Source organism: Silurus meridionalis, chromosome 17 (assembly GCF_014805685.1).
Source record: "Silurus meridionalis isolate SWU-2019-XX chromosome 17, ASM1480568v1, whole genome shotgun sequence".
Taxonomy (NCBI): domain Eukaryota; kingdom Metazoa; phylum Chordata; class Actinopteri; order Siluriformes; family Siluridae; genus Silurus; species Silurus meridionalis.
In genome coordinates, this window is record NC_060900.1 from 23,958,666 (window position 1) to 23,971,955 (window position 13,290).

The following is a 13,290-nucleotide window of genomic DNA, read 5'->3' on the forward strand; positions in this document are numbered from 1 at the left end:
CCGGTATTCACACGTCTGCGCAACTTGATCTGCCGATCTACTTCCTGTGAAACAGAGATGCCTGTTTACCCTCCACACACACACACACACACACACACACACACACACACACACACACACACACACACACACACACACACACATACACACATACACACACACAGATTAATGAAAGCGTTCCAGGAAATCCAATTCTATATTAAGAGCTCACTACAGGAGGACGAGCATGAAAAAGCAGCAGCTGGGTGACGATTTATCGCTGTACCGTGATCAAATCCCGAAAAAGAGTGACTAGCTTACTCATGCTAGCTAGCTGTTTTCACACAGAGTGCTGTGCGTATGTATTAGAGCAGAAGAATATAATAACATATTTGTTACATATACATTACAGCACAGTTACATTCTTTTCTTCACATCTACAGCTTCTTAGGAAGCTGAGTGTACAGCACTCCTGGAGCACAGAGGGTTAAGGGCCCAAGAGTGGCAGCTTAGCGATACCGGGGCTTGAAGCCTCAACCTTCCCAACAGTAACCCAGAGTCTTAACCATTGAGCTACCACCTTCCTATTTCACCTATCAAGTTTTGTGATGGAACTGAAATGGAATTCATGGAAATTATACGGGGTTGTATCAAAAAGTTTTGAGACTTATTTTTGTAACATGCCAACAGATGGCAGCACAAGGCTGCACACACAGTCACAGGAAGCACCAAACTTTTTAAGTTAGTGTGTCAAAATACATTATGATACATTATATACATCAGGTGTATATCAGCAACACCCACCCTACTCACCAGATTTGGCTACTGCGGACTTCACCCTCTTCCTGAAGATGAAGTTCCAGTTCAAAGATCACCGTTTTGAAAACATGGCGGAGATCCAGCGCAAATTGCAGAAGGTGCTTGACACTTTCAAATGAAGACTTCCAGGACGTATTCCAGAAGTGTCAGGAATGCTGGGGGTGCTGTACTGCTTTAGAATTTTGAAGGTGATAGTGTGTTATCATAGATAAATAAAGTACTGTCTTGTAAACAGAGCTAGTCTCGAAACTTTTTGATACTATCGCGTACGTCATGGATGTACGTGAAATGCGAAGAGGTTTCAAATCGGTGCTTTTTCAGTAAGATTTATTAATAAAACACCAAAGTTGGAGTAGATGTTTCCCTGACAAATGTAGCCTGTCATCCAAGAGATTCGAATACAGACAATGCCTCAGACATCTATGGTGGGAGAACAGGAGAGCTCTTTGGCAGAGCTGTTTGTGTGGGAGAGGCATGAACTTTCTCCCCTGTCAATCAGAGTGACACCAGTCAGTCATGTGCATGGATGAGTTCGTGTGTGCAGAAGAAGGTGGTTAGCGCTCTCCTTTGGGCATGTTACGTCGCCCTGTCATGCAGGATGCGCTGGATGTGTTTTGGAACACGTGTGCGTTAGCCTTCATTCTTCACGTATGATCTGGAAATTGACCGGAAGCAAATGATGGAGAAAATAGATGAACAGATACCTTGGCACAAAGCAATCCTTCTGGTAGAAAAGGAACACTGAGAAGCCCATATCCATAAAGTGAAGCACGATGAGGGGAGCATCATGTTGTATTAATGCATTTCATCAGCAGAAACTGGGAAAACTGGTCATAGTTCAGAAATTAAGATAAAAAAAACTTAAAACCAGTCCAGGCAAAGGTCAGATTTCAATCCAAGTGAGAATCTGTGACAACGCTTTGCTATGATAAACAACATTGACGTAGCTGAGAAGAGAATGATGTTCGCAGCTGTCTAGGGATTTCATGAAGATATGTGGTCATTTCCTTTATTTGTGTGTGTGTGTTTGTGTGTGTGTGTATGTGTGTGTGTGTGTGTGTGTGTGTGTGTGTGTGTGTGTGTGTGTCCGTGTGTGTGTTGTAGAGAAACTAGCAGAAGCTCAGCGGCGTTTTTCCACACTGCAGAACGAGCTACAGTCGTCTTTGGATGCTCAGCGAGAGGGCATCATGGGAAAGAGCAGGAAGACGGGTCTGGCACTGACCAACGAGGAGAGAAACAAACACCACAACATCAAAGACCTGAAATTGGCCTTTAGCGAGTTCTACCTCAGCCTCATCCTCTTGCAGAACTACCAGGTAAACCTGTCTGTCTGTCTGTCTGTCTGTATGTCTGTCTGTCTGTCTGTCTGTCTGTCTGTGCTCCTGTCTGTCTGTCTGTGTACCCCAGCCTCATTCTCCTTCAGAACTACCAGGTACCAGGCTACCTGTCTATCTCTCTACCTTTCTGTCTCTCCATGTACCTTACACAGAGATCTCTAGTTCTCTTGTTTCTCCTTCTCGATGTCTGTCTACTTGTCTAATAGTTTTACTTCTGGCCCTCTGCAGAACCTGAACTTCACTGGGTTCCGTAAGATCCTAAAGAAACATGATAAGATCCTGGAGACACAGCGTGGAGCAGACTGGCGTGTTTCACATGTGGAGATCGCACCCTTTTACACATGCAAAAAGATTACACAGCTCATCTCTGAGACAGAGGTACTCTTTCATGCTCACCCGATCTTGTATCTTGTCACCCTAATAAATGGTTTGGGACACAGCCCAGTGCAGTCTGCATGTTTGGAATAAATGATCGGTGTGTTTTCTTGGCTGTGTCCAAAATTATGTAGTGTCTCAAATAACAGCACGGCTTCATCGTAAACCACATACACCTGGTACAACACCTACAGGCTGTTCTGACATTATATTTAATAGAAGAGGTAGGAAGTGGTTTGGGCCTTTGGAATTAATGAGGATTTTATCAAATGGGCTGCTTCCCAAACCACAAACCAACATCACTAAAGATGATATCATTTATGTTATGACTTGGTGACACACTATTTGGATATCAGTAATGTCTAAGTAGTAAATTGTGTACATAGGGTTCATACTGTTTAGGGGATTTTACCTTGACTACAGAGCGTTCCTGATTGAGGTTTGAGACACAGCTGCATTAGAGGAAGCTTTGTAGGCAACGTTAAATTCTCTAAACATTAAATTATGTACTGTTTTGACAGAATAGTTAGTGAATGTGTTCTTGGGAACACATAAAAATTACACACACGCACACACACACACACACACACACACACACACACACACACGCACACTTTTTAAAATAGTTTTTTGACCCTGTGTGTTTAAGACCCTGGTGACGACAGAGCTGGAGGGTGGAGACCGACAGAAAGCCATGAAAAGACTGAGGGTCCCACCACTGGGGGCAGCTCAGGTATACACACACACACACACACACACACACACACACACACACACACACACACACACATACACACACACACACACACACACACACACACACACACACACACACACACACACAGTGATCTGAACTTCACAACCATCCATCCCTTTACTTTTCTAACTTGAGTATTTATGTGTATGTGTTTCCCTCTCAGCCTGCTCCTGCATGGACTACCTTCAGAGTCGGATTGTACTGCGGAATCTTCATCGTCCTAACGGTCACCTTCATCCTCAGTGGTACCGATCTCTTTCTCACTGTGTGCATTAGCACTACATCCTTAAAGCCCACTACAAAATATTACACTAACAACACAGCAATAATTCATTAATACTTCCTGCTGATCTAATCACTGACTAAACTCTGCCATGTCTCATTAAACACTGCACCTAGGTAATGTGTTGTAATGATCTTTACTAGCTAGTGCATAGGTTTGTAACCTTTATAGTGTTACCTGACATGTGAGTTAGTAAAGTAGGTTAAAGGTATGGGTTAGAAGGGTGGGTGGAGATGTAGGTTGGAGAAGGTGTGAGTTGGAGATGCAGGTTGGAGAAGGTGTGAGTTGGAGATGTAGGTTGGAGAAGGTGTGAGTTGGAGATGTGGGTTGGAAAAGTTGTGAGTTGGAGATGTAGGTTAGAAATATTGGTTAAAAATATATGTCGGGGATGTGGGTTGGAGAAATGAGTTGGAGATGTGGGTTGGAAGTTTGGGTTGGCAATGTAGTTTAAAGGTGTGGGTCTGAGGTGTGGGTTAAAACTGTTGGTTAGAGACGTGGGTTTGAGGTGTGGGATCAAGCTGTAGGTTGTAGATGTGAGTTTGAGGTGTGGGTTCAAGCTGTCGGTTGATGTGGGTTTGAGGTATGGGTTGGAGATGTGGGTTTGAGGTGTGGGTTGGAGGTCACAGGGGGTTTTAACCAGTTGTTATTTTAAATGTAGTTATTTTTAATGCAGTTCAACAGACTGGAAACTGAACAGTATTTTGGGTGGATAATTCAAATGAAAATTCAATTGTGTTTTCAAGCTCGAAACACAACAATAATCAAATTTAAAACAGCACCATTATCGGAACTGCACACATGCAATATTGTGGTACTTCAGCGCCGCGCTGCTGTCACGAACTTGCTGTGTCGCACTAAACAGGCACAGATTAATTCGAAGTCAGGAAACCTAACTCTATAATATAGAAATAAGAAAAGAATTAAGGGCAAAATCAGGACAGGTTCAGGCGATCTAGAACCAGGCAATACTAGACTTGGCTTCAATCAGAGACAAGAAACAAAACAGGATGAGATCGGAAAACAATCACACTATAAGCAAGCAAATGTTCAGGGACATAAGTGTATACGTTGTGACATTATGATTGTGGGGGTGTGAGTGATTGATCACAGGTTCCCCTTCATCAGTGCCTGGGTGAACAAGAGCGCTGTAGAACATGGCAACTGGAGTCCGTGTTGGCAATGTTTAAATGCCGTGGTGCTTGTAAATTGGATTAACGCACCTTAAGATGATATAACATATCATAATAATAATAATAATAATAATATAATTAAATATGTCTCTACCCCCTTACGATTTTCCGATTTCAGACTTATGCTGCATTGTGACACGCAGGCTGTCCTTTCATTAAATACATGACCTGCATTTGAGAACAGGTTGAGAATCTCTCAGCTTGAGAGAGACACTTGAGTCTTTCTGTCAGGCGGACTGATTCTGAATGATACGTTTGGTTCTGCAGGTGCGTTCTATTTCAACGATAAGAACATATGGCCAATGGTGCGGATGTACCGCGGAGGCTTCCTGCTCATCCAGTTTCTCTTCCTGTTGGGCATTAACACGTACGGCTGGAGACAGGCTGGAGTCAATCATGTGCTCATATTCGAACTGAACCCACGCAACAACCTGTCTCATCAACACCTGTTTGAGGTACAGACACATGCACACACACACACACGCGCTCACACAAAACACTTTGAATTACATATGGTTATTATAATAGGATGTCATCACTATGTAAATGTCTAAGGAATAAACACAGTGTGTGTGTGTGTGTGTGTGTGTGTGTGTGTGTGTGTGTGTGTGTGTGTGTGTGTGTGTGTGTGTGTGTGTGTAGATTGCAGGCTTCCTGGGTGTGTTATGGTGTGTTAGTATCTTGTTGTGTCTCTATGCGGACACCACCGGACTCCCGATGCAGGCGAATCCTCTTATCCTGTACGGCATCATGTTCCTTTTTCTCATAAACCCATTTAAAACAGCCTACTACAAGTCCCGCTTCTGGCTCCTCAAATTGCTGGTAAGACACACTCACATAAAAATACACACACACACACACACACACACACACACACACACACACACACACACACACACAACTTCGGACAGTGTCCTATTTTCTGTGAGGACATAAGTGTTTAGGAAAGTGCTTAGTGTTTAGTGAAAGCGTGTGTGTGTGTGTGTTGTGTGTTTAAGGGTTAAATGTGCATTAGCCGCAGGTGAGTGAGACGATGAACTCAATCAGTGCTGAATTGATTTGCTTGTATTCATCAAAGCGACTGCTTTCTTTTCTCTCTGTGTGTGTGTGTGTGTGTGTGTGTGTGTGTGCACGCGTTTGTGCCCGTGTTTGAGTCTATGTTTGATAATGGAATTCAGCTCCATCTCTGCAGAGATGGTGGTTGTGGCTGTGCAATCATTACTGAGATAGAGCTATAACCATCTCACACACACACAGACAAACACACAGACACACACACACACAAAAACACCTGCAGATCACACACCCACAGACAGTGATGTTTTTATATCCCGTCTCCACCATGTCAGAGTTGACACACACACACACACACACACACACAAACACACAGCCATCTGCGCTGTATGTTTCAATTTTCCTTTAGTTACTGTGTGCATTAATGGCCCAGAAACACACACACACACACACACACACACACACACACACACACACTCAAAATAACATACAGAAATAAAACACTCTCAATAAGCCAGCAGGAAGAAAACAGAACCAGCTCAACAGAAACAGCAACAGAACCACAATATTAAATCTTTATACTACACATGCAACATACACAATACCACAGCTTAAACCCAGCTGGTCCAACAGAACCAGAACAGTTCTGATCCAACAGAACCAGAAGAACACAGTAGAAGCATAAGAGTACTGATCTAGCCGAACTAAAACAGTATCGATTTAATAAAATTAGAACAGTTCTGATCCAGAAGAACAGTAATTATTAAGCATAACTGAAACAATATGGATGTTGCAGAACCAGAACAGCACTGATGCAGCAGAACCAGAATGGTATTAACCCATTAGGACCAGCCCAGTACTGACCCAGCAGAACCAAAACAGTAGTAGTAGCTCAAGAGCCACAGTATTACCTGCTAGAACTGGAATATTAATATAACCCACAATATACCCACCCACACACACACACACACACACACACACATACACACACACACACCTTGTAGTCTTTACGCAGGTCAGAAAGGTGAAAGAACAGTAAATGCTATTAAATCGAATTCTGCGATGCAGAAAATGTCAGCTGTATCCTGCAGGTACGGTGTGTGTGTGTGTGTGTGTGTGTGTGTGTGTGTGTGTGTGTGTGTGTGTGTGTGTGTGTGTGTGTGTGTGTGTGTGTGTGTCTGCACACAATGTAGTAGATTTTTTCCAATTTGTGATGCAGGAGAAAGTAAGTCAAATTATTAAAATAATATGTATTATATTTCATGGACAATCAGAGCATGAGGAAATACAAATAAACAGTATTTAGAAAATAATTTTTTAATTAATTATAAATATTAGATTAAATAAGATTCGATTGGATTCGATTCGATTGCCATTGTGCAAAAGACAATGATGTGCAGTTAGCGTCTAACCAGAAGTGCATAAGTGGCCTATTTACAATAAATAGCAATATGTTAAATGAGGGTATGGTCCATACCCCCATACCCCTTATATAAAATAATGTGCATATTATAAAAGTTATAAAAGAATATTGCTTTAGTTATAAGTTAGTTGTAATAATTGTGTATCCTTGATGAGCAAGCCACTGGGGACTGTGGCAAGGAAAAACTCCCTGTAACGAGATCATATTTCTTATTTTTGCAATATTTTTGAGGTGAAAGATGGCTATCCTAATAATAGTGTATTTGTTGACTGTATATGATTAGCTGCTCAGCACAGTATCAGCCTCAGGAAAAAGCTATTTTTCGGTCTGTTTCTGCAGGCTCTGAGGCACCTTTATACATTTAATAATAACATCTTCAATTTTGAAGATATTGCTAGATTAACTGATGAATTATATATTTATATTTGTTTAATTATAAATTGATTACTAATGAACAATTAAGCAATTATTTTTTGTTTATATGTATTATGCCTGATAATTATGTTTTACACAAACACACACACACACACACACACACACACACACATGCACACACACACACACACACACACACACACACACACACACACACACACACACACACATTGTAGTAGTCATAGTGCTAGAGCTAAAAAAATAATAATAGATAACTAGATTTTCTAATGTTTTACTCCAATACACTAATGAGCCTAAGCCCTGCCTCTAAAACACAGCCATTGGCTGAACAGTACAAAAATAATTAGTATAAAATGCAAGCGACAATCCTATAATATTCCCAGGATATAGAAAGGTATTGGCACATATACATCCGTAGGTACGATCTGTTATTGATCACATTGTTAGCTTGGAATCATAAACTTACAGCCCCCGCTCTGAGTTATGAGAACCTCCTGATGTAAGTGTATGCAAAATGACATCATAGTATGTAAATTATTACAGTTAGTAAAGTAAAAACGTGGAGATGTTTGTTAAACTCCACCCACTGCCCTGTGATTGGCTCAAGCATTGAGATATTGTTTTGTATTCTGGCCCACAGTTTCGCGTGTTCACTGCTCCATTCCACCGCGTGGAGTTTGCTGATTTCTGGCTGGCTGATCAACTGAACTCTCTGGTGGTCATGCTGATGGATCTGGAGTATCTGGTGTGTTTTTACAGTGTGGAGCTGCAGTGGGCACACGTGGACGGTCTGCTGCCTGATTATTCAGGTAACAGACCAAACAGAACCAAATCCTGACACTGCTGGTCGACACATAAAATCCAGAAAACTATTGAGCTACAAACACCGATAGGACACTACAGAACCAGAATAGTCCTAACCGGTTTCACCAGAACTGTACTGATCCAGTACAACCAGTATTTCTCTGATACAGCAAGACCAAAACATTACTGACACAAAGTGTGTGTGTGTGTGTGTGTGTGTGTGTGTGAACAGATGACAAGAAATGCAACAATTACTCGTACGGACTGCGTGCCATTATCCAGTGTCTCCCAGCCTGGTTCCGATTTGTCCAGTGTCTCCGCCGTTACCGTGACACCAAACGGGCGTTCCCTCACCTGGTGAATGCTGGGAAATATTCCACCACCTTCTTTGTGGTGGCATTTGCCGCCCTGTACAGCACACACAAAGGTAAGTGTTGCACAACTACACACATGACACAGACACACACACACACACACACACACACACATGCACACACACACACACACACACACAGACAGCTAGATAGGTTTCACTCAAGTGATAAGTAGATCACTTAAGTGATTTGTTAAAATAGTATGGGATTGTAAATGCATTACACAACTTACATCTGCACACATAAGAAACACAACTACTTACTTAAAAAACTAATAATAAAAATACTATACACCTAGGAAACACAAGTACACACATGAAATACACGACTACACACCTAAGAAACACACAACTACACACTTGAAGCACACATCCACAGTCAGTCTTTATACATACTGAACCTCCTAGCTTCATTCTTTCTTTCTTTCTTTCTTTCTTTCTTTCTTTCTTTCTTTCTTTCTTTCTTTCTTTCTTTCTTTCTCCTCTATGTCTCTGTTGGTCCCACTTTGTCTGTTTCTATGTCTCGCTCTGTATGTATATCTCTTAGTCTCTCTCTCTCTCTCTCTCTCTCTCTCTCTCTCTCTCTCTCTCTCTCTCTCTCAGAACTCATGTATCTTCTCAGAAACAGAACCGCAGTCCGAATCGATCGCTTTAAAATGCTCCACTAAGCCGCTTGATCCTTTTTATTATTTATATACAGAGAAGTTATTTATTTATTTCCTGTAAATGCTCCCCTTTTAAACAAAACCCTTTTCTGATGCTGTTCCCTTTTTTTTCTCTTTTACTTGAACCGAACTCAATCAGTGGTTCTGTGCAATTTCTCCTACGTGGATTAGATTGCAGCCATGATGTCGGAGGTTGCAGGGTGAAAGTGTGAGGCTTCCTGTTTATTATTCAGTCAGATGCAGGAAATTGGTTCAGGACGGAGCCGAGCTGATGCACAAACCTGCTGAGTCACTGTTGCTCTGCGGAATCCACTCAGTCCGAGGATTTTATTTCCTCTCTGACGATTTAGAATTTGTTTGTGAAGCTCACTAACACTGCTTTAAACCCTAAACGCTTTCTAATCTTAATCCTGAAGTCTAAAATTAATAAACTTAAATTGAAAAACTTAAATCTGAAGCCTAATCGTCGTGGTGTAAGTGGAAAAAAAAGCACTATGATGTACTGCTTTCTCTCCAGCCTCTATCTTTTCTCTAGAATACATAGAACAGCTAAATAGAACAGCTGGTCATGTGACAGAAAAACTGCAAAGTAGCATAAAGCACAGATAAAGCAGTTATAAGGTTGTATAAAAGAATGTGTAAAGGTTATCACCTATGTTTGTTCCTTTAAATTGTTTATCCCTGATGAGCGTGCCAGTGGCAACTGTGGCAAAGAAAAAAAACTCCCTGAGATGTCATGAGGAACCTCAAGAAACCTTGAGAGGAACCAGACTCAAAAGGGAACCCATCCTCATCTAAATGGCCACGAATCCCCATTCATTTCATCCTAAACATGTTTAGTAGGGTTGATCCTCCACTCCAAACCATGTGAAGCATATCTTCATGAAGCTGGATTTGTGCACAGGGGCATTGGCATGATGGAACAGGTTTGGGTCTCCTAGTTCTATAAAGGGGTAAAAATGAATGTTACCACATCCAAAGACCTTCTATACAATTGAGTGCCTTTAACTAGCAAAATAAAATCAACACGGTTTGCCCAATCATAGTCAGGGATTTACCAGTGAGGAAATGATCCATCTGGTTTTGCCCTTTTCAGGTGTGTATATGTGTGTGTGCAGTGTAGTGTACTAAATAATGTTCATACAGATGTGAAGAAAAAAGGAAGCAGATGTGAGAGACAGGGTGCAGTAGGTGAGGATTAAGAGTAAGCAATGGGGAGAGAGAATAGAAGAGGATAGGATGGAGTGGGCAGAGTGGGCGGGGCTGTAATCGCTCACCCGCAGTGAGACAGACGAGTGTGTGACGCTGGAGGAATACGGATGAGGCTCCAACCGAGAGCGGATCCTTTATGTAAAAGTCTTTTGTGATTGCCTTTTTTCACGCCTTATTTGTTTTAGAGTCGTTTCTGTGTTGTGTGTAAATTGATGTGAAGCACCCTCGGGATTATATCAGAATGAAAATCTGCTTCTTATTGTAAAACAAAATTGCTTTTAATCTTTTTTTATTGTTAGATCAGGACTGGATGTTTTCACAATTCTTCTATTTTCTTTATTTGTGTGTGTGTGAAGCTCCTGACTTATAGAATAAGACAAAAAATGCAGATTCATGTGTTACAGAGAAAATACAAAAGAAGCATAAACTCCTTTATCCTGAGGATGTCGGAAAACCTTAAAGTTACAGCTTCACGTCTGACTGTTTCAAAGTGGCGACACTGGAGACTTCTTTCGCCCGTGTTACATATTTCAAGATTCAGTATTTAAGCTTTTATTTGTCCAACTCAGTAAAGTTACATTCAATTTACATAAAACAAAACATACAAACTCAGTAAAGTTATATTCAGTTTACATAAAAACAAACAAACCAATGAATTCAGAGAAAATAGAAGCATTCTGAAGAATAGAATCTATCTATCTATCTATCTATCTATCTATCTATCTATCTATCTATCTATCTATCTATCTATCTATCTATCTATCCATCCATCCATCCATCCATCCATCCATCCATCCATCCATCCATCCATCCATCCATCCATCTATCTATCTATCTATCTATCTATCTATCTATCTATCTATCTATCTATCTATCTATCTATCTATCCATCCATCCATCCATCCATCCATCCATCCATCCATGCATACAGTTCAAGGTTCTGTTTGTCTGTCTATATCTATCTATCTATTTCTGAGTTTGATTTACTTAGTCAAGTTTATTGTACAGGTCATATTTCTTGGTCAATAAAAATATTTTGATTCAGTATTTCTGATGCGAAAACAAACAATCAAGCAAATAAATAACTATATAAGCTGTTTTACAAGTATTTTAAGAAGTATTCATTGCAAAGTAAAGTTTTTTTTTCTCTTTTTTATTAAACACATCCTAAATATGAGAGAAAAGCAGATTAAAAACACAGTACACAAAAAATAACCCATGGACAGTGTCTACATGTAATATGCAGTATTACAGTTTTTCTCAGTTGCTTTAAAGCATTTCTCAAATCATCCTTAATATCTGCAAACCAGTGAGTGCTTTTCTTAAAACAATGTGTACAAACAGCACAATACATTGGATTTCTTGCAAGAGCCTATACTTTTCTCAAAATCCTCAGTTCATCTCTCAAAAACATCTCATTCCCGTCAGAATGACAAGTTCTTTTGAGAGAGTCAGATAATAAGAGAGTCAAAATGTTTAGTCATGTTGTCAGTATGACGGTGCTCAGTTTCACTACTTCCTGATATAAACTGCGGTTTGGATTATAATGATTAATATGCACAAGGCTAAATTTCTTCTAAATTTTAACAGTACAAATGTATTTATTTATTTGATTGCAAATTGGATTTATTCTGATTGCAAGAGACCAGACAGGATTCACACTTTTACTGTACTGTACTATTATTTATTCATTTCTCGGGTTGTTTATTCATTTTCAGAAATTGCAATTCTGTGTTTTGCTCTGTCTGTATACACTCGCCAATTGAAGGCTCAAAAGATTCACCTTTAACATGTTTTAGAAAACTACTTGAATATTGGTTGATCTGAAGTCGTACAATCCCCTTCATTAAAGACATTCAAGATTCATTGCACAATTCATCGTTTAAAAAAATAGTTTCACCGAAATTTAAACTTGACAGGTTATGACAACTGTTTTAACCATTTTGCATTTAATGACTTATGCAGTGAACTGATGTTGAGATGTTTTGGTGGTTAAGACTGTTCAGGTAAAACCAGTATAATATATTTTGATCAACATGACATCTGATAATGTAGGAAAACAGCAGAGAATTGTACACAATCAAATGAATGAATGTAATAAAGCATGGATTGAACCAATACAAATTCTGTGCACAAGTGTCTAAATGAAGTGGAGGTTGAACAAGTAGTTTTGAGAATTTCATTTCTGATCTGAGAAACGCTCCAAAGCAACTGCAAAAAACTGTAATGGTGATCTGTCTCCCTCTAGTGGATATTATGAGAACAGCAAGCTTCTATAATGAGGTTTTTCTTAAAGCACAGAGATAAAGTGTTATAAGACTACTTTCTCCCTCGTTTGTTCTCTTTCTTTCTCTCAGACCAGAACGATGCTGATGCCGAGGCGTTCCTCTACCTTCTTGTTCTCTTCTCCACTATCAGCTCCCTCTACACACTGATCTGGGATCTGAAGATGGACTGGGGTCTGTTTGACCGCAATGCTGGGGAACACACCTTCCTCCGGGAGGAAATTGTCTATCCACATAAGGTAATGCTTGCACACACACACACACACACACACACTTAAATGCAAGGAACTACAGGGTCATAAACCATAAATCTAAGGTGTCCGATTTGATCATATGATATTTCCAACCTGATCATTTTATACCATATTACAGCACCAT

The 13,290-nt window shown here is 40.3% G+C and overlaps 1 protein-coding gene across 2 annotated transcripts in view; it reads left to right on the top strand.

Moving 5' to 3' along the window:
• xpr1a (xenotropic and polytropic retrovirus receptor 1a) overlaps nt 1-13,290 on the top strand; it is a 61,937-nt gene that overhangs the window by 42,653 nt on the left and 5,994 nt on the right. For both annotated transcript variants that reach the window (XM_046871893.1, XM_046871894.1), the window contains 9 exons: nt 1,903-2,114; nt 2,364-2,513; nt 3,160-3,243; nt 3,431-3,512; nt 5,008-5,195; nt 5,383-5,562; nt 8,214-8,382; nt 8,610-8,804; nt 12,985-13,151. In XM_046871893.1, the coding sequence (XP_046727849.1) occupies nt 1,903-2,114; nt 2,364-2,513; nt 3,160-3,243; nt 3,431-3,512; nt 5,008-5,195; nt 5,383-5,562; nt 8,214-8,382; nt 8,610-8,804; nt 12,985-13,151 (1,427 nt within the window). The remainder of the gene's footprint in view (nt 1-1,902; nt 2,115-2,363; nt 2,514-3,159; nt 3,244-3,430; nt 3,513-5,007; nt 5,196-5,382; nt 5,563-8,213; nt 8,383-8,609; nt 8,805-12,984; nt 13,152-13,290) is intronic.